This window comes from Xiphias gladius, chromosome 8, assembly GCF_016859285.1.
Source record: "Xiphias gladius isolate SHS-SW01 ecotype Sanya breed wild chromosome 8, ASM1685928v1, whole genome shotgun sequence".
In the NCBI taxonomy this organism is placed as follows: domain Eukaryota; kingdom Metazoa; phylum Chordata; class Actinopteri; order Istiophoriformes; family Xiphiidae; genus Xiphias; species Xiphias gladius.
Genome location: NC_053407.1, coordinates 12,114,516 through 12,142,299, shown reverse-complemented (window position 1 = coordinate 12,142,299; position 27,784 = coordinate 12,114,516). Strand labels below are relative to the sequence as shown.

General features: G+C 43.1%; 3 protein-coding genes across 7 annotated transcripts; 1 reads left to right on the top strand and 2 right to left on the bottom strand.

Annotated features, from left to right (window-relative positions):
- Positions 1 to 2,470: 2,470 nt before the first annotated feature.
- On the bottom strand, positions 2,471 to 3,082 carry ascl1b (achaete-scute family bHLH transcription factor 1b). Its single transcript, XM_040133919.1, has one exon. It carries the CDS (start codon positions 3,080 to 3,082, stop codon positions 2,471 to 2,473), a length of 612 nt encoding a protein of 203 aa, XP_039989853.1.
- Positions 3,083 to 8,098: 5,016 nt separating this feature from the next.
- Positions 8,099 to 12,461, top strand: irf7 (interferon regulatory factor 7). 2 transcript variants are annotated; one of them, XR_005707911.1, is made up of 10 exons: positions 8,099 to 8,192; positions 8,670 to 8,823; positions 9,490 to 9,661; positions 9,757 to 9,857; positions 10,023 to 10,074; positions 10,203 to 10,319; positions 10,457 to 10,659; positions 11,360 to 11,550; positions 11,699 to 11,814; positions 11,937 to 12,052. XR_005707911.1 is itself a non-coding variant. In XM_040132412.1 (10 exons), the coding sequence occupies exons 1-10, from the start codon at positions 8,185 to 8,187 to the stop codon at positions 12,123 to 12,125; spliced, it is 1,314 nt and encodes a 437-aa protein (XP_039988346.1). In that variant the 5' UTR covers positions 8,099 to 8,184; the 3' UTR covers positions 12,126 to 12,461. The 2 variants fall into 2 exon arrangements, 1 of the variants encoding a protein (XP_039988346.1); XM_040132412.1 differs by having other exon boundaries at positions 11,360 to 11,561; positions 11,937 to 12,461.
- Positions 12,462 to 13,707: 1,246 nt separating this feature from the next.
- phrf1 (PHD and ring finger domains 1) lies at positions 13,708 to 27,023 on the bottom strand. 4 transcript variants are annotated; one of them, XM_040132409.1, is made up of 20 exons: positions 26,937 to 27,013; positions 26,273 to 26,333; positions 25,901 to 26,044; positions 25,610 to 25,729; positions 25,000 to 25,196; positions 24,758 to 24,841; positions 24,496 to 24,629; positions 24,276 to 24,367; positions 23,719 to 23,897; positions 23,258 to 23,390; positions 22,991 to 23,115; positions 22,634 to 22,827; positions 21,959 to 22,081; positions 21,095 to 21,246; positions 18,678 to 20,589; positions 17,280 to 18,550; positions 16,986 to 17,062; positions 15,788 to 15,937; positions 15,361 to 15,489; positions 13,708 to 15,218 (listed from the first exon to the last, which is right to left on the bottom strand). In XM_040132409.1, exons 3-20 carry the CDS (start codon positions 25,986 to 25,988, stop codon positions 15,054 to 15,056), a joined length of 5,325 nt encoding a protein of 1,774 aa, XP_039988343.1. In that variant the 5' UTR covers positions 25,989 to 26,044; positions 26,273 to 26,333; positions 26,937 to 27,013; the 3' UTR covers positions 13,708 to 15,053. The 4 variants fall into 4 exon arrangements, with proteins under 4 accessions (XP_039988343.1, XP_039988344.1, XP_039988342.1 ...); XM_040132410.1 differs by lacking the exon at positions 26,937 to 27,013 and adding an exon at positions 26,671 to 26,908; XM_040132408.1 differs by lacking the exon at positions 26,273 to 26,333 and having other exon boundaries at positions 26,937 to 27,023.
- Positions 27,024 to 27,784: the final 761 nt, after the last annotated feature.

Sequence of the window (27,784 nt, the reverse complement as noted above, 5' to 3'; positions counted from 1 at the left end):
ACGGCGCCGCGCACGGAGACACAAGCATAAATGGGCCGACTGTGATCGATTGTTCGGTTTTGGATTGCGCCCAAATTAACATCGCCCCTTACGTATTGTCAAAGTGAAAATGAGCCATGGACAAAATGACATGAATAAATCTATTTTCGCCCCTGCTCCTGCCTTTCTGGCTGAGGAGAAAATTGCATATCCATCTTTGGAGGACAAGAGACAAGCGCTTATTTTCACTTCGTGCCCTGGCCTCTGTCTGACACTGAAGGACATCAGAAACGCCATTTCAGCCCGATCATAATGGAGCAGCGGGGTGTTTTGCGCCCAACATTGATTTGTCTCTTTGAGTCCCGGTGAGGTAGGAGGTTATAAAGCAGAGCGTAATTAATGTCATTTATCACTTGTTTGATTTTGTCACTGCCTCCCTCGCAGACAAGGGCTCACATACGCGAGCCATTAACCAATGGCAGCCCCGCAGCCTTTGTCACCGAGTAGAGGCACGTGGCCTACACCTGCAGGCCACAGTGCGTGTGTGTGTGTGTGTGGGGGGGGGGGTGTTTGTGTAAGAGAAAGAGGGAGTGTGCGTATGCGTGTGGCACACTTTTAGGTGCAAAGAAAAAAGGATACTTTACTTTTTGGTCAGAAGTGAAAGTTATGCCGTTTTGACCCACAACTACTGCTCCCATTTGTGTTCTTTTTTTTTTTTTTTTGGCTTAATGTTGGCTGATATGTAATGTCTTTCAGTTTTCTGACTGTATTACAAAACATCAGGACTATGAGACGAGCTTCAATCAGCCTCTCTTGCTCCCAATTTTCCACTCCCACAGAGAGCGCCAGGTGAAATTCAACTCGTTATTTCTCGTTCTGCCTCGCCGGGTTTGGCATCAGTGTTTATTTACAACAGAAGATCCTCCATAATTCGCATAATGAGGCGCAAGGGCGCACACAATGGTGCTCACAATGGGGTGTTGTGCGCCCCATTTCGCAGGAGATAGGCTTTTTGATTGGGCTGTGTGCGCCATGAAAAACACAGTTGGGGATACAACTAGTCTACAACCCCAGTTTTTATTTAGATTGATCTCAGTCTGGCAATAAGAATTTTGACCCGACTCATTGTCTTGCTGACTTTCCCCAGGCCGTATTTCAAAGTGTCTATACCCTTTGAGTGGAGTGAATTGCACCCCCCCCCCCACACACACACACACACACACACACACCCACCCTGCTCCAGGCCCTCTGGGCTATTGGGTAAAAGCAGAGTATGCAAAAGAAACAATGCAATGCATGAAACGTAATATTAATCTCCCCATCCTGAATGCAGACAAAGCGCTGTAGAAGGTGCACGTCTATAATGGTTATTGAGTGCTCACCCAGCTGCGCAATTTTCCCCCGTGTGCCCAACCAAGTCGGGAAAAGGTCATGCAGGGGCTTTGAATAGAAGAGAAGCTCCCCAGTTTGCTCAATTACCGCCGCCACAAACGCACATCCCTCCCACGCACACACACACACGCGCACACACACACACACGCGCACACACACATCTGAGACTAAATGTATGCCATATCAACTGAAGAACCAAACCACTGCAAAGGCATATAATATAAATAGATTCATCTTTATTTATAAAACTTGTTTTACACAAAATATATCTGTTAAAATCAAGTATTTACATTTTAGGCTACGGGAAATGGAGAACAAGTGCATACATTAATAAACGTCTCCTTACCACCTATTTCCAAAAAAAAAGAAAGAAAAAAGAAACAACTACAATCTGTCACAGGTAGTAGCCTTGATATTGCTGTCCAGTCACACAACTCATTCATGCCAACTCACTGCCTCTCTGACAGCTGGTTCTCAAAACACTGTCAGGGGAAGTGGCAGTGAACGTTGCTCAAGAACATTGTTTGTATGACTCAATGTACAAAAATATGTCTTCATGTTAAAACAACACGTTGTATGATACAATTTTGTTATGGGGGGGGGGGGGCTTGTACATCACGAAAACAAACAGAAAAACAAAAAAAAGGTCTGTTGACGCATCATCTTTGCTGTGTCCTCCAACAGACGTGGCAGCAGAGGAAGGCGGTCCTGCCCTGATCAAAGACCCATCATCAGCCACAGCGCCGTCTCTACAGAGCCTGCTGCTGTGTCACGTATTAATTGCACTTATTCAAACATAACATCAACAGTTCTTTACTTCAAGAGAGTCCAACTCCCTCCTTCCTGCGGGGACTTCGGGGCGACTATTTATGCTCAATGCAACAAGAGGCTCCCTCTCTCTCTCCCTCTCTCTCTCCCTCTCTCTCTCTGTCTTCCTCGCTATTGCTTTGCTCCTGCAGAAGCAGCCCGGGTGAGGGAGGGAGGCAACAGATCACTTCCAAGCACGGAGGGCAAGGCTGATCTGATGCCTTTATCAAGTCTTTGTCGGCCTCTCTGAAAGAGGCCAGACGCATTTACGCACAGACTGCTGCTGTCACTCTCAGTACCTGTCGAACCAGGTCGTAAAGTCCAACAGCTCCTGTTCCTCGGAGCTCAGAGGCTCGTAGCCGCCTTCATCCGACGAGTAGGTGGAGTGAGGCGACTCCGGGTCGGCGGAGTAGCTGTTGGACAGTGTTGGGGATGGCAGACCGCACTGGAAAGCAGCCGACACGGCGTCGTGCTCGTCCAAGAGTTGCTGCAAAGCCCTGATGTACTCCACCGCAGACCTCAGGGTCTCCACTTTGCTCATCTTCTTGTTGGCGGCGCCGTTGGGCACATGCTGCCGCAGCGTCTGGAAACCCATGTTGACTTGTTTGACCCGGTTCCTCTCTCTTTCGTTCCGCCGGGCCACAGCCACGGGTTGCTGCTGCGGGATGGAGTAGCCGAGGCCGTTGAAGCTCAGGCGCCGCTTGCAGCGCAGGAGCTCCGGCGAGCTGGAGCGCTGTCTCTTCAGCACCTTGGTCTTGCTCTGGTAGCCGGCGGCGCTGGGGTTGGGGTGCGAGGCGGGGACGGCGCAGTCCTGGGCCGGGGCGTGCAGGCTGATGCTGGCGCGTCTCTCAGTAAGTCCAAAGGTGAATGCGGTCTGCGTGGTGGTGATGGTCGTAGTTTCCATCTCGCTGACAGCTCTTCCGAGGTTGACGGACGCAGAGGGGCGAGTGCCTGCCCGAACAGCGGGACAAGGAGAGGAGGAAGAGCTTGGGAGGGTTGGCAGTGTACAGCTCTCGTGTCCTTCGCGTGGGGGACCGTGTGGCCAACTCGAGTCCAAGTCTCTCTTCGCCGCTTACTCCACGAGCCGATCTGACCCAAACTTTGGCAGCACTCCTCTTTTTCAACACGCGCCCCAACACACACCCCACCCACCCCTTTTGGGAGACGCACGCTTCGTGGCGAGGCCCCGCCCCCGCTGAGTGATTCTTCTGCACGCCGACTCCCCCCGGGCCAGGCGCGTGGCTCCGGGAGCTCAATAAACAATCCCGAGCTTTCACTGCGCTCGGAGCACGCGCTGGGCTCATTTACATTCCAATGTCTCCTAACTTGAAGGCCCATTGGTCGATTCAAACGGCCTGCAACCGTGCGAAAAGAAAGAAAGGAGGAAAAAGAAAAAAAAAAGGGGGGGGGGGCGAAGAAAGAAGAAAAAAGAAGAGAGAATGAAAAACTGAATGGTTTGGTTCTTTGAAATGCCTTTTGAATTTGACAATGTACCCCTGGCAAGTCTTCAAATTATCAGTCCCCCCCCCCCCCGGCCATCTTTCTCCTCTGGCTCTTTACAATCACAAATACCAAGGACGCTCTCTCCTGTATCCGGGCTACAGCTTTACACGGCTAAATAAACTGCAAGCGTGTCTCTGGGCACAACCACTGGCCACTATAAAGCTCGCATTCAGGGGCCGCGGTCTCGTTTGAAAGCAAACATCATGCCTGTGGCGTGTAGGCGTCCGGGAGGGGAGACAGGGGCGCTTACCTGTGTCCGCGTCGTTGGCACTCGCTCGGCGGCTGGTCTCCGGGAAGTCCTGTTCAGTCCCGTAGGCTCCTGAAACGCCCGTATGAGTGAAAAGCGTTTTCCTCGTGTGTATATTCCTTCTCTTTTCACGGGGGCTGCGCCGTGGCGGCCAGAACCCAACTCAAAGTGCAGAGGCACGAATGCGGCGTTTCAGCACCACGTCTGACCGGACAGTCAGTGACAACAACGTCGTCATCCTTTAGTTTGGGATTTTTAACCAACTTAAATCGCACTTTTTTTTTTTTTTTTTTCAAATAATTCAGACTTGGCTTAATCCGGTATCATCAAAACCCCTTAGAAATACCTTGTGATTGTGGAAGAACCTTACCAGCAAACTCTGGCAGAGAAAATGCGTGTTGAAAGGTGACGATCGTATCATTGAAATGGAGCAACTGCGGCCTCTGGCGGAGGAAGGTGGCGGGGGGGGGGGGGCACTTCCTGCAACTCCAGTTTTGCGGCTTGTTCTGATCCGTCTAATTCAGGGGGAAAAGGGGGGATTCCCTGACTACCAGTGCTTGGAAAATCTCTTCGTCTGGACCGAGGCTGCTCGGATCTACGCCAGGCCCACATGAGTTAACGAGACACCGCAGATTCATGCAAAACAAGAGTCCAAAAAATAGAGAAACAGCTTTCATGATCCGATCTTCAGACACTCAGTGTAATTGATTTATAAAGAAAACCTCAACTGTATAATACTGTAGAAATAAGAATAAATACTAAGTTGATAATCCACCTTGCCCTCTTTTCCGGGCTTTGGAGACAAAGTTAGAAAACATGTATAAGTCACTCCAATTTGTGATAATCCGTAGGCTGGTATAAAAGAGTATATTAGAGCAGGACTCCCTTTCAACGTTTCCCAAATCCTACAGCTCACACACTCTCTATTTTCCCTCTGGACAGTTTTAAATCTGCCCACCTTAAGAATATCCTCTCTCAGCGGCGCAACTGAAGAGATTTGGCTTCCAGATAAGCAAGATGCAAAAAAGGATTCAGGGCCCAACGTTTGTTTCATACGCTGATACTATTCGTACTTTTGGCTTTGACGAGATGTTTTCAAACCATTTTCTCTTCAAACTTGAATAAAAGTCACTTTTATGACTGTTAACATTGCTTTATTTGTGAGCAATTTATGAGCAAAGAAACATCACTCTCCCACAGAAAAGGTCTCCATTCCTTATCCTCGTGGTTTTGTTTCTCCATAGTCGAGCTGTGAATCATATATATTGGAGACTGCCTGCTGTAACAGGGAGAGAATTCCCTGTGTGCATGTGCACAGGTAATACCACTTGACCGTACAGTGGGCTAGCAGGAGAATCACATTAGCCCGCGTGCTTGTCATCTTTCGCCGAATGGTAGTGCTCAGTGCGGCAATCCCCACTTCCGTCCCCCTGAGCTTTCCCCTCCCTCTCCACCTCTGCCTGGCCTCCGCCTGCCAACAGCAGAGGGTGCCGGGTGAAAGCACTTGGTCACCAACAACTACATTCACCTTCCTGTAGACTGAAATGGCATCTGCCCGGATGCTACATCTGAGCCAGCATCTGACAAAGCCGTCGGTGTCATAACATGTGTGATGACAACCTGTACCGATGAGGTCTTTCCGCATTGCGCTGTTATGCTTTTGTGCTTTTGTGTACCAATTATCATGGAGTCTTGGTCACCTGGGAATTTTGCGAATGTATCAAGGCACTTTTTTTTTTTTTTCATTTTCAGTTTAGTATGTGTTGGGACCTGCATGACACTGTGAAATGTATTAAAGACTGAGGCATCCTGTAGCAAAACTCCTTTAAAACCAAGGGAGATATGTGTGGTTGGTCAAACAAACCTGGAACAGGTTGAACAAACATTTGTAAGTCCAAAAATAGTGTAAAATAAAACAACAGTCTCAGTTATCTCCAAAGTTTCATACATAATTCCCGAAAGGCAAGGGTTTATTCTATTTGCCAGAAGTGTGTATATATGATACAATACAATCTGAAATAAGACTTCTGATGACTAAAACATCACATTTCAGATCAACAAATATTGATCATCTCTCCACCCAGAAATACATACACACACACACACACACACAATTTAAGTTGAAGCCTGCCAAAGTCTTATTCATAGTTAAGGGTGTGGGCTGTTTATGAGAACCAGGTATGAGATTCTTTGAAGCACACGTAGACTCCAGTGTCACAATACAAAAGATAATGTTGCGTGTCAAAAACACGTGGGATGGTGTAAACGTGTGCACGAGTGTTAGATTTATACAGGGATTAAGAGAGAGAGAGACAGATGAAGGAGGAGGGACAGTCTAGAATCAAAATAGTTGGCTTTTCTGTGTCGGTGATCTGCTCTATGCTCCTCCACAAAATATTCTGTGTAACTGTTTGACTTTACAGTCATGCTGAATACTAATATAGCCTTTGCATTGGGAAAAGAAGTGTGAAATGGGATGTGAACCTTTAGAGTGGTCTTTCAATAACCAGGCTACATCCTTCCTCAGGGGCAGTTATGAGGCTTTAACTCTCCACAAGGGCCGTCTAGGAGGACTGAGCAGTACTTCCAGTGTTCAGGAAAAGGGAAGTGCAGCATTAGGACATGTATCACTTCTCTATTCCTGACACATATGCCGGGCTGTATTTTTGAACTGTGGCAGACAGTATGCATCATGGCGCCTCAGTTCATCACTAACGCAGTCTGTGGTTCAGGACATGGTCAGGCAATAGGAAGGGGTTCTCCCCTGGCAGAACGTCTGACCTTCCGTACCGTTATTGTGCTCAAAAGCTCGGATAAGACCCCGGGGAGGGGAAGAAAATAATATATCACAGGGGTGCTTCAAGAAACGCTGATGGTGGAAAGAGGAAGTGAGGCCTTGTTTGGAACAAGCTAGATAGCGGTATTCAGTAATATAGACTAAAATCTATGTCATGGAAACGAGGGGATGTCCACCGCACTCTCACCCACTATATAAGTTATAAAAACATTTTCTAATTCAAACATGACACAAGTGCACACCTGCAAGACATATGACTACCCAGCACATTTATCACAGGCGACAGTCAAACCAGCGGTGGATTCATTTGTCTAAATTTGCTGGAACTTGGTGGTTTCATGGGATGTTACTTCAGTGAGCAATACCTCGTTCTTCAAGTACATCGGGTCAGAGCAGGTGGGGCCGCTTCCACCTGACAAAATGTCTGTTGTCATCTGAACTGAACCTGCTGTCAAATGTTTGAGGGGCCCTTAAATCTTTTGTTCTCACCATGAACTCAGATAATCTTATTCTGCTTGTTCCGGCACATTGCAACTACACGGTGCCTATATTGCGTGAAATATGAAAGCCCCCAAAGGATGATGGATGCAGTATAATATTGTAAATGCCTGGTGCGTCATTTCATAGTTTATGTCAGTTATGATATTTGTCTGTGTAATTCTACATCACATACATAGTATGTCTAGGAACTTCCAGTCCCTCGCCATACTGAATGCAAAAAAACAAGTTTTATACTGGGCAGCACTATTGGCCAAGGTGGCTCTGGTTTGGTTCAACCGGTTTGGAACAACACAACCATGTACAAGTAGGCATGGCATCCACTGTCTGGGGGGGGGGGGGCAAAACAAACAAGGTAGAGTTTACAGAGATCCGGAAGCAATTCAATCCATTTTGAGAATATGATCTGTTAACGATACGACTGGAAATGTAACATTATCCTACAGTGGCCCACAGCAAAGTCCCCCCTGAAGTACTGGTAAGGCTGCTTTATTGCGGAAGAACACGCAAGCAGTGAGCCGGTGACCTGGCTTTGTGCACAACGACGAGTAACAGCCAACCGCCTCCGAGAAACACGTCCGTGGCTGATGAAATGGATGGAGGACACGGTGATGCAAGAAAAAGAGCTGACTTTCAGTTTCGCCCCATCGTCTCCCGGAGGGAGAAACTCCGTGCTTCGGGAGGCCAGCCTGCCGAGGCACCCTCCGCATCCGGTCTGGCAGGGGGGCGCCTTTAATCTATCCACCGCGAGCAGCTCGATCGCCTGTCCGATGCCAGTTAACGCGCGTAACGTGTTGCCTGTCCCCGAATCAAACTCACCCATTTCGCCGGAAAACCCACACGGAGCCCTGCCCTCCCGCCCTACGTGATGTCACAGTTTGTCCGGTCTATAAATGCTGACAAGGCTCCTCCGAGGAGGCGCAACAACAACTCTGCGAAGCGTTGACTCCTATGCCGAGAAATGCAAAGGTAGGTGGAAATACATCCTCGTCCCTTTGTTTTTTTCCTCTCCCTTGCCTTCCACGTTAGATTATCGTTGTGTTTCTTTATTCTGATTCATTGGGAGTGATCCAAATACACCGTGAAGCAGTTAGTTCCTGTAAAACCTGCTGAGTATGTAAAATTATTCAGCTCCTTTTGTAGAATGTGCTGGGTGAGTAAAGTCCAGTAAAGTGTGGCTGCTGCATGGGTATATTCTTTCTTACTGAACGTCTGCATAAGAGCAGAAAAACACTGCACTGCGTGGGCTGACTGGCTTTCAACAGAGCACCCTGTCTTGTTTGTGTGTGTGTGTGTGTGTGTGTGTGTGTGTGTGTGTGTGCTGTGGTTGAGGTACTTTCCCTCTATTTACTCTTGTTCTCTCTCTCTCTCTCTCTCTCTCTCTCTCTCCTCTTGTGAGACGTTGCATTAAAGCGCAACACTGATCTGTCATGTTTCCCCCCTCAGCTCTCCAAAGCCCCAGTTTGCCAGCTGGCTCATAGAGCAGGTGGAAACGGGCCAGTACACGGGCCTGTGCTATGTGGGCCAAAACAAGTTCAGAGTCCCCTGGAAGCACAACTCCAGAAAGGACTGCAAAGATGAGGACAGTAAAATATTCCGGGTAGGTTTGATGGTGCTCCGTTGAGCCGGTCACTCCTCATTGGCAGTCTTTGTAGAAAATGTCCTTATTGTCAGAGTCCTGATGTTTGGCAGGTGGCAGCTGCTGCCAACACCAGTGTTTGCACTTCCACTTTCTGTAAGTCAGAATAGAAGCACAGTAACAATATCACAGTGGCAATGGTTAAAAATAATACGTTAATACAAGTAAAACACCCTGCATTCACACGTTACCTCGCGAAAGTAATGGAAGTAGCTGCAGGAAAGTGTAGTACTTTTCTGCTACATAAGCACTTATTGTGAAGAACGGTCCCTCAGCGATTTTGTTTGAATCTATAACTTTGAAACTGGAGGGGCGTTCCCAAATGTAATGAACAGTCCTATGATGCAATATCGTAATGTGTGTTTGTGAAGTAATTAGAATTATAAATCAACGTCAGTCCCTGTATTAGAGGACTTGCCTTTCAGTTTGAGAGTGATAGCAGATTCCAGCACAGTGTATTCATGTTTCACAGCAGGGCGCGCCCTTTTGTTTACATGTGGACTGCAGAGGGTCCTTTAAATGACGAGTGTGAAATGTATGAACTTCATGATGTAAAATCCTAGTCTGTGACTCGTATTTATTCTCCACCTCTGGCTAAGACGGTGCCGTTATCTGTGTCCTTCACAGGCGTGGGCTGTGGCCAGTGGTAAAATCAGCGAGTTCCCCAATGACAAAGCCCGGTGGAAAACCAACTTCCGCTGCGCTCTGAACAACCTCTCCGTGCGCTTCAAGATGATAAAGGATAACTCCAAGATTTCTGATGACCCCCATAAAATCTATGAGATCATCAACACTGAGTGTAAGACCAGTGGTATTTAATCCAAGCTTTCCACTGTGGGACCGTTTTGAGTTTGAATGCAAATCAACGTGGGTCCGTATTCTTGTTTCTTGTAGACAACCATCAAAGTCTGCCAACACAAGACCCCCAGGAGGATTCTGTCATGACTCCAGATATCTACAGCTCTCCCACAGAGTTCTTCCCCTCAGGAAATGAGGTGAAGTATTGCCTAGAGCTCACTTTCACTTTCACTTTCTCTGGATTAGGAGTGGTCATATTACTGCTGATGTTTGATCTGTATTGTTTCGTAGTTTTACTTCATTCTGCTTGCTGCATTTCGATACTTACTCAATGCTTTTATATGCTTTTTTCCTCCAAACAGCACAATCTGGTCAACAATTTCATGGCCTTGGATCTTGGCCGCCATCCAACAGGTACAGTGTCTAACGCAAAGGAAATTGCTGGCATATAAACTAATATTTGTCCTCTTCATCTGTTAATTATTGTTTTATGGTTTATAACACTAATGGTAGGTCCGTCTGATTTTTATTGTCTTTGATAGAGGAGCAACAGTGGGCAGAGAACTACTGCCAGCCCAATCTGGCTGTCCTTGGAACCTATCCTGTTGCAGCTGAGAGCCACCCACAGGCTTTACCAGATCAGCTGTCCTACTACGAGGGTATGCTCAGCCAAATAAAATCAAAATTCTTTTATTGAAATGAAATGCTGTTCTGAAAAAAAAAAAAAAAAAAAAGTTTCCAAATGATAACCTGGGAAAATGTGTGTGTCTATTATATGTTGTATGTGTTTTTACAGCAACTCCTCAGCCCGTCCTCAGTTCACCTCTGCAGCCAAGTATTTATGACCTGGAGATCTCCATCCACTACAGGAAAAGAGAAATGCTAAAGACCACGTCCACCGCTGCTCGTCTCCAACTCCACTACCAGCACGAGGACCCTGAGCTCAATGCCTATCATCTCTGCTTCCCCTCCACTGATGGCCTGCTAGACCACAAACAGGTAAATGATTAAATCAACTAGGCGAAGAAACTGTTGAAAAACTGAAAAACAAACAATCAAAACAGGCACTGCCCCCAGCTTAAGTCCTACACAGTGCGACCCAATAGGTGTTGAATGTAATGAAAATTACCTGCCAGGTTCAGTGCTTGTAGGTCGGTATCTCTTCAGCTGAGATAGTGTTGGCAAATGTACCTTTGGAAAGGTCTGGATTTTGAGTCTATTAAGATCGGTGTCCTGGCCTTTAATTATGAACATCAAAGTATGGGGTACCATTTTTAAGTGTATGAGATACATGCCAGTCGATTTTACTCCCTTAAGAAACGTTCTCATCGGCATTTGATCTCTCAATTTGAAAGAGGGCAGTAAAAAGTCTGAACTTTGATCGGCTGGATTTCCGAGGTTGGGGTTTGTGTAAGGGCCAGAGCTTCTTTAGAGACTCAATGGGATTGGAGTAGGGGCTGTAAGAAACTGTCTTGTTCTTGGCTTGCTTTGGCTCTCTCGGTGTACACCTATAATCCCTCAGCCCTCTAGGCGTTCTCAAAAGTCGCTCAGGAAGAAGTTGAGTGAACATGGACTGAATGTGAGATTATCTGGGGGCTGAGTTTTTCCTTTTAAATTTATTTGCAATGAACAACCGTACATCACCAGAGCTGTTTTTTTTTTAAGGAGTTTTGCTAATCACAACCTTTTTTTACACCAGATTGATTACACCAACCGCATCCTTAACAGCATCCAAAGAGGCCTACTCCTGGAGGTTCGGGAGACTGGTATCTATGCCTGTAGGCAGGACAGGTGCCATGTGTTTGCCAGCACCGGTGACCCCAGTGTGGCTCACCCGGACCCAAGAAAGCTGCCCCAGAACACCACTGTGGAGCTCCTCAGTTTTGAGAAGTATGTGTACGGTAGGTGTGGATCCCTTGTTGCTCATTTATGTGAACAAAAGTATGAATCATAAGTAGTTTTATTACTGTTACATGTTATTTTGAAGCCTACATTGAGTTTGCACTGTGAGATAAATGTCTACCTGTCTCTGTTTCAGAACTGAAAAAGTTTAGGGAGAACAACGGTGGCTCTCCTGACTACACCATCAACATGTGCTTTGGAGAGAAGTTTCCTGATGGAAAACCTTTGGAGAAGAAACTTATCATAGTCAAGGTAACACTCCTTCCTGTAATCCCTGAGCTCCGCCTCGAAGACACACACAGTATTTGAGTTCCGCTCCCTTCAATTATGCAGGTTTGAAGTGCTGTAAAATCTCTCTCACTTTGCCCCTGTAGGTGGTCCCTCTGATCTGTCGACACTTTCATGAGATTGCACAGATGGAGGGGGCTTCGTCTCTTCACAGCGCCAACGTCAGCCTACAGATCTCACACAACAGCCTCTATGATCTCATTAACTCTGTCTTTAGTCTGCCAACAGCTGAAGAGGCAGCACGGGCTGCTACGCCTTTCCTACATCAGATCTGAAATTTCATCTCTCGCTTACCTCTGATGGGGAATACGTCACTTACCTATGGCACCACACGATGCACTGTATCCTGTTCTTATCCAAAGCTTTGCTAAAAAAAACTAGCCAATCCGCTGACCTGTTGAATGTGCTACAGTAGCTGAAGCAGGAATGAACAATTCCATTTGGTATTGCAGAATGTCAGAAACTGACATTTTTAATCACTACAAAGTAGAAATGGACTCCTTCATAACTGAGAAGTTACTCAACCCAAAGGCCAAGGGTCTTGCCTTGTAATAAACTTTTATATGATTACTGTAAATATCAAAGTAACTGTATTAAATATGTTTCACTAATGATGGTAAATTCATTCCAACTGGACCAGTTTGTGATTACTGGTCACATATTTATGAGCTTTTTTTTTTTTTTTTTGAGTCATATAGCCACTGACTGCAATATGTAGACATGTCTATGGTAAATTGTCTTTTGCACTTCAGAATTTAACCATTTTTACACTCTGCTGGTCATCTTACACTTTTGATAATGAATAAATCTAACAGGCATTATTTGGATTTCAAATAAACCGTTTAACCCTAAATGATGTCTCAATCCATTACCATAGAGCTGCAATGTGTGGTTTATAAATGCTGGAGAGGAATATACACATTTCTCATAATAGATCAATTTTTAACAACTTAAGGGTATGATCTACTGCTTTCTTAAAGCTGAATCACTTTTTTTTTTTTTCCAAAAGAAAAATGAAGCTTTAAAAATTTAAGCCCCTGTTGTAGCTTCCAATGCAGAGCCCTTAGACTGTATCTGCAGGTTTGTCCTTAATAACCCAAAAAGGAAAGACAAAGATGTTTTTTATTAAAACATTGACCCTGAAAAGAAAATACAAGTGACTACAAAGAGGCTGAAAAAGGTGAGGGTAGCAACACCCATTATTATGATTCTCATAGTATATGTTCAGAGGTTACCACTTCAAGCCCCAAATACCTAAAAAACAGAAATATGACAATAGAACAGATGAGTAAGTACTTCAATTAAACTAAGACTAAACCCTATCTATGAGTGATTTATTAATGTGTTCCCTCTTAGAAACACCTGACGTGTTTTATCAAGTAAGTGCAGAAAATAAAAATACATTCCGATAAACATGAGCACCTGCTTTCTTTTTTTTTTTTTTAAGATTTGAACAGTCCCTGGCTTTATAAAGCCAGAATTAACTCCTACCACCCATCTGATCAGTCTTTACAGTAGGCAAACTAACTAGTATAGACAACAAAATGGTGAACAAGCGGAACTTAGTTTGATATGCACATTTATGTTAAAGAAGGCAATGCAGAGTAGCAAAGAATATCAACAAGAGTGCGATTTAAGCCAAAGACACACTGACAAAGCAGTCATAATGGCCGTAATCAAACACTGCAGACACTTAAAGGTTAACACTGAAAGGATTAGTTTAATGTTGCCAACTAAAGGCATGCATTTTCTTCTATCATACCTACGTTGGAAAATGCTGTGGTTTATAAGATTGTATATTAGGAAAATAATGGAACGACTATAAATTTATCTCACAAAACCATGAAATTATGCCAATAAAATTTGCTTCATTTTTATTAATAAACATTACATACAAAAAGAAAAAAAAAATCTTCGTAGTTAAAATGTTTGTGGACACACGAGCACCCGGTTGGACAGTGACAAAATGTAGACATTTACATTTTTTGCAAGATAAAAGGGGGTTGCAACTCAGTCATTATTATAATCTGTTATATAATCCTTTTTCACTCCAAATTAAAATCTATATTACCTACTGTGGTGTTGTAGTCTCCATTGTTTAATCACAGAATGCCCAAAAACAAATCAAACCTCACTTATTCAGGGAAATGGTGCATTTTTATTTTTTTTTATAATTTTTTGTAGTTTGGAACAAAACCAAAGTATTCCCTGGATCTCAAAAACCTGGTTTTCTACATTTCAGTCATGGGTTGAAAAAAGGATACTGATGAGATTCAAAGAATTTTTCAGAACACAAGAAATCAAGTATGCTTAAAGAGAAGAGAGTGTTATTTGAGAAGAGTGACTTCATTGTTAATTTCAAGCTACTGAGCCCGAATTTACCTGTAGTACGCCGGACTAGATTTAGCTCATTAAACGTGGATATTAGAGATGTGGAAGACAGATAACGGACGCCTTTAAATACAAAGCAAAAAACAATCAACTCTATAAACTAGAACCATTTATGTCAGTCGTTCACAACAGGCAACACAAATGAAAGGAACATGTGAGTGGATATATCAAATCTATATTATTTACAACCAAATCTAAAATTGTTTAATTGCTGTACTGATACATTTTCTACAAAAATTGCATAACAGTGTATTTTCTTAATGTGACCAATGTCTTAAATATGCATACTCTGCATACATTTATGCCACTTCTTAACCAACAAAATGAGTTTCGCCACTGATAAATATCCCTGCTGTCCCACAAAAAAAAAAAAAAAGACATAGAAAACTCAAAGCCAACGCTGCATCCTCCCAGTGATATGCCTGTGGAGAAAGCTACCTGATTTATCACTCCATGGGAGGGCCTTTGACATCTGCCTCTTTAAGGCACAACCTCACAGTCTCCCATTAGGTTTCTGAGCTGTACTACACAAAAAGACCAGTTCTTGGCAGTGACAGTCCAAGCACAAATAACACCAACAGGTGCTTTTCAAGTGATCAAAGAAAAAAAAAAGTTTGTCCTCATAAATTCCGTCAAGATAGAAACCTGGACATTATAGAAAGTGTTCCATCTTGAAGCTGCGAGCAAAACTTAGTTAACCATTTAGATTGGCTGTGTCAGAGAGTTGGTAGGACACAGAGTAAAACATAGTTGAACAAATGGATGAGTGTTTGCGGTGGCTGTGGCTGTCCTTGCCTGTAGCTCACACCTCCTCATGGGCTGTCAGAGGTTTTCATGGCCTCCGTCTGTACTTCCGGTGCCTTCCCTAAGTCCTCTCCTTTTTTATGTTTCCTAGCATGTTTGTATTTGTCCACGTATGCCTTGACCAGATTGCCCACCTTCACTGGGTTGATCTCACCACTCTTGCTGTGGCACACCTGATGACCAGTAACAAAAAGTATTACGGACAAAATTTTCAGGCAAAACTAATTCGACAGATGACCTGTTTTGAGTTTATTAGTCAAAAGCTATTAGTGCTTTAAGTTGTCAGTCAGTGATAAGACAAAATATTTAACCAACCTTCTGAACAGCTTTTCGTAGAATCTCTTTGTATTCATCCTTGTTGATGTCCCTCCTCTGGTAGAAAGGCTTGATAGCTAGCTTCACTTCCTCTATAGCTCTCTCCTGCATGTGCAGCTTTTTCAAATACTGTCGGGAGGAGTAAAACATCACTTACGTCATGATTTTTTACAAATAATAACGAACACAGGAGTTTTAATCAAATATTTGTCTTGAACCAAAGGCGGTGTAACTCCTAAACTGACACAACCCAAGGTTTTTATTCAAGACTGTTGATCTACTAGTGAATCCAGCCCCACCTACTGCACCTGGTGAAAGGTGTATGTGATCCATTCTGGTACTGCTGGATCTAAGTGCAACCTTCCATCATCATCATCATCATCATCATCATCACTACTCCAGAAATTCAGTTGAAAGCCATATTCACCTTGTCTTTCCTCGACAAATCCCCTTCCTCTGATTCTCCTTGTCCCATCACTGATAACCCCTCTGGCTGTAGGCCATCAGATCTAGAGGAAGTACTGAGTGGGCCGACTGCACCTTTCTTGGAGGAGTCACTGACAGCTCCAGTGATGTCCTGTGAAAGTCAAGGGAGATTATATCAATGACCACAAAATAACTAAAAGCTTTAAGATTACAGGAGGATAGAATAAAAGATAGTAGATAGATTAAGTGATTTACAGCTATAACTAATAATTATTCTCATCAATTAATATGATGATTATTTTGATTAATCAATGCTAAAAACAACAAATATTTGGTATTACTTAAAAACAAAAAAAGAAAATTGTTTATTGATTATAAAAATAGTTGCCAATAAATTTACTGTCAATTGACTAATGGTAAATCAACTAATCGTTGCAGCTCTTAAATGTGAAGGAATTTTTCATTTTGTAGGTCTTTAGCTACTATTAGGCAATGTTTCCACAGGTCACTTAGAAGTAAGCCCTAAAAGCAATAGTTCACTGGCTGTGTGACAGATAGCTATGAGGACACTGATTGGGTCAAGCTGGCCCAGTACCCAGTAGCAGTTGCCAGAGCTACCAAGGTTGTAAAGTTATGATGGACCGAGCCGCCGGTTTAGGGGGCAAACAGTCATCACGCAGGGGCACTTGAGATCATAAAATTACAATGTAGTCGAATTAAAAACCTTCAACTATTCATATTCAAACTGCATACATACATGATATACAATATGGTATTGTCATATACATAATAGTATATGACAAATAAATATACATCAGATATAATTATATACACAAATAACTTCAGATAGTGATTATTATTATTATTATGATTATTATTATTATATAGACTTCTGTATCTAGATGATATAATGATAAGGACTTAGTTTGGAATAAGTGATTACACTGAATGTGTAGACAGCACTTTTGGATTTCCACAGAATGGCTTTTACTTTCGTTTAGTCTGTAAATACTTCAGTATCAGTTTTAGTTTCTACCATGTGACTTTACATAGACAATTAATTTGCTTCTTCTAGATAAACACTGCCACCCTCAGGGTATTATTCACATTACATGCTTGGTGCATTTCTAAAAAAAAAAAAAATATTTGATGCAAAAAATAAATGGTTAACTCTGCAGAGACAAGTGGCTCAGTCCTACCTGATTGGATGTCTGGACGCATGAAGAGGGTCTGCGAGCTCCTTCCTGCTTCAGCTTCAGTTTATACAGAGCCAGCTCTATGTAAGAAAGAATTCAGAAAACATTTTGCTGAGAGCCAGATACAAAACACATTTTGATCTCCTCCTGGCAGACAGCAAAAATGCTAATTATCATGATAAAGTTAGTATTTAACAAAAAAAATGTTCAACTAGACACATTTCTGAGGAGGATCTACTGATGTAATGTGAACAGCAAATCAAAACTGATGTGGAGTGAACTAGCAGCAACACTTACTGCTTGCAGATTTCTCTGGTTGAGGCCCCTCAGGCTCCTGTATATTCCAGGTAACCCTCTTCACTTGAGTCTTGGATTTGGCTCCAACTACGGCCAATACCTGCTCTCCTTCATTCTTGCCCTCCTCTACTTCCTTCTCTTGTTTGACAAGTGCACCGCTTCCCTCTGTGCGCTCAGACTTCCCATAGTCCAGGTTATCAAGCATCACATCGACATTGAAGTCATCATCAGAGTCTAAGGGCTGCTGAACTTCCTGCTTTACAGGGACAGTCAACCCTGCGGTGTTTGGTTGCTCAGCTGAGGCAATTAAACCCGGGTCAGACTTAGAGACTGCATCCTGATGACTATCTGCTGTAACAGGTGTGGTTAATGGAGAAAATGAGGTGAAAGGGGGCAAGTGGCACAATTCTGGGGAGCTTGGCTCTGATTTAATTGTGGTGATTTCACAAGACTCAGCCTTGATTTCACACATCTGATTCTTGATGAGGTCTTGTTCGATTCCCTCCTCATCCATGCCTTTGGTTTCTGACAAAGAAGGGGTGTCCATTTCTTCTTTCTTGATTGATTTAGTAAAGGGAGAATCTTCAAACATATCAAGAGATGGTTGTTTTTCTTTCTTAATTTCTTTTACATCCTTCAAGTCTTTTGTCATTTCTGCTGTTGTGGCCTTGCTGTCTGCCCTGAGGTCTTTGCCTTCCTTTTTAACTTTAGAGGTGGAGGTACAGGAGGGTAAGTCCTGTTTATTCCCTTTAGCAATTTTTTCCTCTTTAAGGGTGCTATGAATTATATCCTTCTCTTTTTTCTTATCCTGTAACTGCTTTGTGTCTTTAGAGGATGAAACAAAGGACTCTGAAGTTTTCTGTGAACTCTTGGACGATGATGCTGCTTCTTTCCTCCTCTCCTTTGAGCTCGATCTAGACCTGTGTCTCCTCTTGTCTTTTGACCGGGACCCCACCTTGTCTCTGGAGGAGAGAGATGGTTGTTGAAGTCGTGTGTGATCTTTCCTCCTTTCCCTGGATCTGGATCTGGACCGTGATTTTGACCATGATTTTGAAGAAGACCGAACATGCTTATCGTCCTTCGATCTAGACGTGGATCTAGACCTGGAACGTGACTTCGACCAAGACTTTGAGCGAGACCGACCATGTCTCTTTTCCTTTGACACGTGGCTTCTCTCGCGCCCTCTCTCTCTGCCATCTTTTCTCTCCTGGCTCCATTGTTTATGCTTCTTCCTCCTTGAACGCTCTCTGCTGCTTGAGCTTGAAAAAGACCTAAACATCAGCAATTAAAAACCTTTTAAGTGAAGAAAACTAATTGGTCCTCAACAAAAGTCTAAAAGTCAAGCAAATGGTCGTTACATAGTTGAACATAATATTGGACAAATTATTAGATATTTACCTGGATCGCCTCCTGTCTTTGGATCGGGACCGAGAGCGCCGTCTCTTTCTGCAAGTCCTATGAAGGGAATTGGACTGAGAGCTTTCGGAGGTTGAGCGTGCCCTCCTCCTGTCTCTGGACCTTGACCGCCTGGAACTCCTTCTTCTGTCCTTCTCCTTTTCTTTCTGGCTGCCTCCCTGGCTGGAGGCATGATGGTCTCCTCTCCTGCCTCTGTCCGTCTCTGAACTGCTAGAGCATCGCTCCTTTGCAGCTTTGGAGGTTCTCTTATGGCCCAAATTTGTTGATAGGGAATCCCATTTAGATTCTGCCTTTTCTTTCTTCTTGGTGGGAGCAGAGCTGGATGCTGATGAATCATTCTTACAGTTAGGAGGAGCAGTGTTGGGAGTTCCCTCACTCTGTCCACTCTGCTCTTCTAGAGTCTTTTTCTCAGTCTTAAAAAGATCCCGGCTTTGATGAGCAGGGGGTGTGGTGTCTGCTGTCTCTGTATTCAAATATGTTTTTACGCTGTGACCACACCTTTCAGTTTCTCCATCATCTAACCCTGGCTCTTTCTTAACTTTAGTGTCAACTAATGCTGTTTGTTTCTCAACCTTAATGTCTACTAATCTTGATTCTTTTTCAACCTTGACAGATTTCTGTGAGCATCTGATCTCCAATGATATGGTTTCCTGAGCACTAGCTCTCCTTGTTTCTTCCTGTGAGACCTCAGTTTCCTGTGTTTCAGTTTTCACATGAACCAGGTCCTGCTTGCTTTGCACTAAATCCTCCTTATTTTCTAATGTAGGAGCTTTCCCCTCATCTGTGGCATGTCGGGAGCTGCTATCCAGGCTTGAGATCTCAGCTTCACTGTCTGAGCTGCTTGAGTCTGACAGAGTGGGATTAAAGGGATCATAGATATTACTGTCTTGTTCCTTACTGACCGGCGTCCGCGATGCCAGCAGCATCTGTTTATCCCTGTGCAACTGTCTCTTTTTTGCTTCATCTTCCTTTTCTCTCCAGTGTTCCTGCATGCTGCCTCCACTAGCAGAGGATGATGCAATGCTTAGGCGCCTTGACTGCCAGGAGTTCCCACTGGAGTTAATGCGGAAGCTCACTGCTGATGAAGATGAGAAAGATGAAGAATAACATGGCTGGCTGGAAGGTGAGCCAGTGGAGGAGGAAGAGGAGGAAAATGAGTTGGAGAATGCTGATGACGAGCCTGCTCCATCACGCCTATGCCTCTGGGCCTGACTTTCAGCCCTGCTCTTTTGCTGGTCTACACTCTGCTGCCTACTCTTGTCCCCAGCAAGGCTGTTAATCCCTGTTTCAGGCATGCTGTAACCATTACTACTAGTGGTAGAATTACTACTACTTCCCCTATTATTATTATTACTACTACTACTAATTCTTTTACTGCCATCATTTGTGACACTGCTACTCTCCCTTTTTATTTTTGGTATCCGAGGAAGCACCGATACATCTACCCACATGGGCTTTGTAGGACCCTTTGCAGGTTGGGAGTGTGATGGAACCATTCCTTTGCTCTTGGAGTTAGATTCTGGGGCAGGGTGGATGGATGAGGAGGTGGTTTCCCTAGGGGCTCCGATTCCATTGGTTCCCCGGTGACCAAGAGAGGGGGTGGGTCTGTTTGGACGAGGTGGCTGCAAACTTTGATGACCTCTGGGTGGCGGATCAGAATGGGGAGGTGGGTGGGATTGGGTGGCGGAGGAGGGTGTAAAGGGGGGTAAGCAAACAGAGCTCTGGGACAAAGGTCTGTTCATGGAGCTACAGGAGGATCCTGGTAAGTCTCCGTTGAAGTGGAGAGACAGAGAACTGTCTCCTAGGATAGGTGACATCCCAGGGTTGATCTCGGTGCTGGCATCTCCTGAGCTACTGCTTTTGCTGCTACCTGGCTTTAACGCGGATGGCATCACTGTTAACACAAAAAAATGTACATAAGGACATAAGAGTTCCAATTAAGCTCTTTCGTTTCTTTTGCTTTGCTCAGCAGATGGGACTAATTTACGCAAGGTACACTGCTCACAGTAATTTTTCAGAGCAACACATCCCAGTGGTGGTTAAAAAATATAAAATGGGAACTGGTGACAGCAGTCAGTCACAATCAGCTGAGAGTGAGTTAGGAAAAACTCATTGCTCATGTGGGGGAACGTAAGCAGCTCTGCTGGCCTCTTGTGTTGCCAATTTGAAGATTGTTTAAAGTTTAATGTTCACCAGCTGGATGTGCATTTTACATAAAGTAGTGAGGTTGAAGTTAATTTGAAGTAGTTTGATATTCAACAGCTGGTAGTAGCTCTATTTTGATGGCATCCATTATTTACATGAAAAGCAAGACAAAGTCACATCTCTAATCACACATCTACAACACAATTAAATCTAGATGTTGAGACCGTTTTTAAAAATGTGCCACACAAACTTACTTGGCTTTGTAGCTTTAAGGGAACCATCCCGATTAATGACGACATCGGAGCTGTCCATCAAGAGCATGCTCTGTCCTGACAGGATACTGCCAAGCAGGTCAGGCACAGGAGCCGCTTCCAAAACACCCGATCGGGGGACATCCATACTCCTCCTGGTATAGCAGAGCAAACCTTTAATTACATTTCCAAAGTAGATACCATCTCTACCGCAAAGACTGAGAAAGCTATGACACTTCAATTACGAGATTTTAAATATAGAAGCAATTATGATGTGTAAGATGATGCATGTCAGTTTCTGATAATGAATTTGCTCATTTGTTTCAATTCTAATACTAAGGAAAGAAAAACTAAGATTTATCAAAAGCAAAAAAAAAAAATCTTTTAGCAGATTTAGGCTGCCATTAATTTGTCATCATAAAGAGCAAGCTACTTAAGGAAAAATACACTTTATTCTGTCATGCACTGCTGAATATTCACATTTTCACTCATTTTTAGTTCATTTAATGCATCTGCATTAGCTGATTTTGGAGCATTATGATTAGGACTGGGAAAAAAAAAACCTGCACCCTTGGTGCTCTATGGTGCAATCAATTCTTGGTAATGTCAGGTTTTCTACCTTGCAAGAAACGATTTCTGCACAATGATTACATTTTGCCATATCATTGTGGTTCATTACTACACACGTGCCAATTCATGCATAACCGGTGACATAGCAGAAGATGCAGTAAGACACTTTCACAGATAGATAAGCGGAGCCAAAAAGCGTGTTACCCAGTTAGCTCCAAATTCAGTACGGAATCATGTTAGTTTTATAAACTGCTCTTTATACCAAATCCTACACATCATGGCAAAGAGGAGTGTTACCTGGAAAGGTTTGCAGTGACTGGTCGAGCTACAGGTTGATGAGAGCGAAGAGCAGAGCGAGAGATCCCTCGTCTCTTGGCTTCCAACAGTGACGTAACATGGGCCTGCTGCTCATCCTCCTCACTGGTCAAATGGATACCACAAGTCACAATTTGCTTAATAATTAATACTGTATATTCCTAGCCACATAAAAACACAACACATTGACACATATATTAACACTATCCATACATGTACTATATACTTAAACAGATGAAAATGATAACCACTGATTACGATAAGGCTGACCCAAACTATTCAAAATATTTTTTTGCAAGTCAGTATTGAAGAACTTATTGGGTTTAATTTTTTTTTATTACAAAAAACAATTTGCACTGCACTTCCATGGTGTGTAGCAAAGCAGAAATTGGGCTCAAAGGAGTTCAGTTGATAGATATGTCAAAGAAACCAGTGGAGCATTTTATATTGTCAGATGATAAGAAAAAAGATTGGTACAAACTATGTGATGAGTTAATGCACCAAGGAGTCAGAACCATTAGACCACTATGTGAGTGGCACCACTGACCGTCTCTATGATTTTCCTACATATCATATAGCGTCAGAAACACCAAGAAATATTTGAAGTCTGTAAAACGGTGTTCGCGTCAGCCTTATAATATGATCATGTCCTCTCACCGATCCACAAATGGATCCAGGTCAAATGGATCTCCATAGATAGAGAGGGATGCAGCGCCTATGTCAGCACGCATACTGCTTAGTGTGTGCTCTGAGGGTCGGTATACTGTAGGAAGCGAAGAACTTTTCTTGTCCTTTACAATTCCAAGATTATTAGCAATACGGCTTCGAGGATTGGCTGCCTTTTTCACCATCTAGTGGAAAACATGGACATAGAATTTATCTAGGGAGAAAAGCATCTTATGATTTCAAGAGAAATTAATTATTCATTGTTCACATTCAGTGTTAGATAGATCTAGTGAAGCATTTAAAACAAAATCATTTAAATTTCAAGACTGATGTTGATTACACACTCACCAGCTTTTTTCTGGATTTAGTCTTCCTCACTCTGCGTTTCCTCCTCCTGACTCCTGTACTTCCTGCTTTACCTGTTTCAACCTTAGCAGAAGATGTCTTCTTCCTTTTGACCTTTCTGCGCTTTCCTGTTCAATCAATCATACAGTCATCCCTCATCACAAACACAACACGACTTAGGACTTGCCCTATATCTGTTCACGTGTGTGCTTGTGTTTACGCTAACCCTGCATTGGAATTTATTCAGCATTTATAGGTATGCTTACTTACCAGTCTTCCGCATGCGGTTAGATGAGACACGAGGTGTTAAGTCTCGTATATACACAGCTGTGTTGAGCCCAGCCACCACAGCATTGATAGTCTCATCCAGCCATGTGGACTGCATCAGATATGTGGGAGCCAACTAGTAAGAAAATGTTTGCATTACTTCACTGGTTCACTTTCACAAACCACTGTTGTCTAAACTCCCAAGCATAAGCACTACTCTTTAACACAAGCATTTCAATCACCAGTCAAATAAAACTGTCAAAGACACATGCCATTATTTCTGTTGTCAGTAGCACTAAAGTACGTTACAATAGATTGAGTCATATCTGTTATCAGTAAATCTATTCTGCATAACAAACTCTGTGGAACATCAAGACATTTCAGCAAGATCCAACCTTGTGCATAAGCTGTGGAAGTGAGTTAGAAAATAAGCCAAAACAGAAGCGTCACGCCTCATGCCAAACCTGGGATGAGCGTGCCTGTGTGATGCGATGTCGGTTGACATTCGCTCGAACCCTTTCACTCTGCTGAGTTCGAGCGATAGCTCTGGTGGGACCTGTAGCACGAGGCTGGGGGCGGCTGGTGGCAGGATGGGCAGTGGAAGGCAGGCTTTCTACATCACTAAGTTCCTCAGCTGAACCCCCTGAGACAGAAGAATTACATGACTTACTTTAATGAATAGGTTAGTTATAGGTAAATATTTAGCTTTTAGATTAATTCATTGGGTTTTTTTTGGGGGGGTGGTTTGTTCGTTATTCAAAGAGAAAGTTAAAAGGTATAAAGAGCAATTCTACAGAGACAATGCATTTTAAGAAAAATATAAAAAGTTACTATGGCAACAGTTTGGAACAACAACAATTCACTAAAATATGTGAAATACTTAATATCACAAGACTCAGAATTTATTTTACTTATAATGTAAGGTTTACTTTTGTCCTGTTTGTAAAGAACTTCTTGTTGCCCAAGACCAAAATATTGTATATAGTATGAACTAAAGAGGGCAAATAACTTAAAGGTTTACTTGAGTGACGATTGTTGGCTTCACATTCAGGGCAGAACCACTCTTCTACAGGAACAGAGTCAAGAGCTGGCGTGAGACACTCCATGTGATACCTATGGAACAAAAAGGTACAATGCTGGGCTCAACATCATGATGACTGTCAGCCACCCTAAAAAACAGGCAAAAACTGACTTTCGGCACACTAACAAATAGTTATTTACGACAATATTATCTATCTCACCCAGCATCACAGCCATCACAGAGCAAGAGGCGGTCCTCGCGGTCACTGCCCCCACACACCTCACAACTGGTGTGCTCCAGGTCCAAATCTACTGTCTCCTCTTGACCTTCCTTTACAGGCTTTTGTACTGTGATCTGAATGAAGCAGTCATTACAAAAAAAAAAAAAAAAAAAAATCAGTCCGCAAAACATAAATGTTTATAGAGTTAACTGGGGTCATAAATCTTCCAGAAGTAATGCTACTGAAGACTGAACATACTCACCATTTTCTTCACTTTGCCTCCATAACATTTCCTTAGGTATATGCTGTTGAAGGCAATACGGTCTACAGGACACGAGTTTGCATTCTAAATTGTGGAGAACAAGAACACTGGAATTGAGCCATTTAGCTTCCTCTACTATGGATGCTTTTTAAATACAGTGCGTATACTGATAATCAAAAGATGTAAGGTACTCTGTAACAGAGTGCTTTCTCCTTGGGCTAGAACCATTAGGTCAGACTCACCTTGGCCCATTCAAGGATGCAGTCGAGACAAAAGTAGTGCTCACAGTTCTCTGGTGTTGCAACAGGCTGGCTGCTGAATGAGTTAAGGCAGATGGGACACGTCTCTGAGTCCTCATCTGAGCTCATCCCTGCAAGGTCAGCAGAGGTCCCCCCCAAAGCCCCATCCTCGGGTTTAGCATCTTCCTCCTCTTCCTCATCTAAACAAAAGATGGTAGAAATCTATTGTGTTAACACTATACAAGCTATATGTATTGAGGATATTGAACCATAACACAAAGTGGTGGGAAAATAATCGTGTACTTCACACCATATGTGTGTAGTGTATTGCAGAAGTCAATTTTCCCTTATTCAACTTCAGAGGAAAACTTGGGCTCATTAAGTTACAAAAGCCCCAATATTGCGTAAGTTGAATAAGAGCAGCTAAAAATTAAAGAAAACAGTGTGTTTTCTAATTACCTAAACCTTAAACTGAAAAACAAATTGAGCAAAGGAATAATTATATGATAATCTGGTAAAAGAAAAAAGATAAAAAACAAAAAAGGAGCCCACCGTCACCATCTTTGACAACAATATGAATTGCAATCACTCGTACCATCCCCCTCTTCATTACCTTCTTCTTCCTCCTCCTCCTCCTCCTCATCATCCTCTCCATCTAGGTGATCCTCCTCTTCTTCCTCACCACTTTCAGATTCTCCCCCTTCAGACTCCTCTTCAACATCGTCTGAGTCATCTTGGAGGAAAAATAATATAAAATACATACAAAATGCATGAGGTTAACTAGCTCTTATGTATGTTTGATACTGTATTCTTATGGAAGTGAATGTAGTTTGGTGAAAACATTTAACTAATTCATTCATCAGCCCATGCCATTTTTACACATGTCACATGTTACAGGAACTACCTGAGATGGCCCACAACGCAGCCCTTCTTCCTTTGCTGTGGGATGCACTGCGGTTGATCAGCTCATCTTGGCTGTCATCTTCATCCATGGCTGATCATCAGAAGTACAGAGCAACGATTTCTGACAGCTTTTCTCTAGAATAATCTTTAGAACATAGAGCAGAATTGCAGATAGTGTTTAGAAATCAGATAATACCTTGATTTTTCTTCTGTAAAAACCTGAGGGATTGTGTCTGACTAACTATGACAAACTGTCTGACTAATTAAGAAGTAAATGTAACGTTAATTTGGAACCCGATCTGTTTAAAGGACAGGTGATGAGGGAAACACTTTAAACCAACTATATGGACGGAAAAAAAGTGATTCTTTTTACCTGAGTCCTTGAGAAGAAAGGGGGAAATGAACTCTTGTTGTTCAATGGGATGTAGCTACCACTACAGTAAAAAGACAAATTAAGCGAGATTTTCTTACTAACCACGAGTGACATTCGAGAGCTCGTGGATAGTTAAGAAACTAAAAAGCATTAGTTTTTATGGACCGAACGTTGTAACTTTGCATAACTTTTTTTTTCTGTTTGCACTCAAACGGGAAAATGTTACCTAACATAAGCTAGCTAACGTGAAGAATATGCTACCGCTACTTTTGTAAACAAAGAGGAGAACCCGGCACCAAACAGAGTGCTTCCTTTATGTCTCATATGAAATTTACTTGGAGCGTAAACGTACATATCCACATTACAGATATACAAACTGACAAGAATATGAGACTAACCTGTAACGCTGCGCATACTGAACAAATGATGCTAGCTAGTGACATTAGCTTCTGTTTAGCGTGTTTGCTAGCCTCAGCCTCAGCCTCAGGATAGCTAAATTTAGCGAACGTCAACTACAAGCTCGTTCGGGCTCGTACTTGTACTAAAAACACTCAACGTGGTGGTATTGGTGGTGAGGGGGGGAGGGTTAATTACACAAATGTTCAAATTAACACATATAACTGCAATGTCCTATTCGAGCATTTAATAGTAATTTCAGACCTACCCTATTCAGCAGTGTGAGGTATGTTTAGAGTGATTTGAAGTCTCCACGGTTGTTGAGTGACACCGCCCGCTGGCCAGAGACGGAAATGGTCAAGTGCACTCAGACAAATGTGACTCTTAAAGAGACAGTACCCGTTTAATTTAGCCAGAGACGTACAAAGGTGAGTGTGCAGACGGGTGACGAATTAAAAGAAAAACCTGAAAAATGAGTTGAGAAAAAGGATGACAATGCCCCCGTCACTGGGCCACGAGGCATCGCTGAATGGTTTGACGGGTATGGAAACGACGTGAATCATAAACTCTGGCCTTCGCAGTCACCAGATCCTGGAGACGAGCCCCTCCAGCATGGTCCCAGAGACTTGGAGAATCAACACTGGAGCACTGAAGCCGTTCCCGTGCTCAGGGTGGCGCTACACCTTACGAAGACACTTTACGTTGGTTTTTCCTGTATTTTTTTCACCCGTCTGTAGCCAGCCATACTGTAATTGTGTCTACTAGTGTGCATTTAGGGCTGTCAAAGTGTGTCCAATCAGTCACACTAGAGGCACAGCGCAATCCAGATGTAAACCACAGGGTAGCCACAAAATCAAAACAAGACAAAAACTTGCTAGTATCCTCATTACAATTTGATAAACATGTCTTTCAATACACGGACTACCACTTGACAATTTCAATGAGATAGTTTTATTCAATTATAAAACACACACACGCACACAGCACTTTATTAGGATCACCATACTAATACTGGGTAGGGCCTCCCTTTGCTCTCACAACAGCCTCAGTTCTTGGTGACATGGCTTCCACAGGGTGTTGGAAACATTCCTTTGAGATTCTGGTCCATGTTGACAT

What these genes read in the sequence shown, in the direction of transcription:
- phrf1 (XM_040132408.1), bottom strand. Translation starts at nt 25,988, where the DNA reads ATGGATGAAGATGACAGCCAAGATGAGCTGATCAACCGCAGTGCATCC. An exon ending in GGAGGAGGAGGAAGAAGAAG is followed by an intron (nt 25,197 to 25,609) that starts GTAATGAAGAGG and finishes TCTTTTGTTTAG; the next exon opens with ATGAGGAAGAGGAGGAAGAT. An exon ending in CTAAATCCAGAAAAAAGCTG is followed by an intron (nt 22,828 to 22,990) that starts GTGAGTGTGTAA and finishes GTTTTCCACTAG; the next exon opens with ATGGTGAAAAAGGCAGCCAA.
- ascl1b (XM_040133919.1), bottom strand. Translation starts at nt 3,082, where the DNA reads ATGGAAACTACGACCATCACCACCACGCAGACCGCATTCACCTTTGGA.
- irf7 (XM_040132412.1), top strand. An exon ending in TCTTCCCCTCAGGAAATGAG is followed by an intron (nt 9,858 to 10,022) that starts GTGAAGTATTGC and finishes TCCTCCAAACAG; the next exon opens with CACAATCTGGTCAACAATTT. An exon ending in TTTTGAGAAGTATGTGTACG is followed by an intron (nt 11,562 to 11,698) that starts GTAGGTGTGGAT and finishes TCTCTGTTTCAG; the next exon opens with AACTGAAAAAGTTTAGGGAG.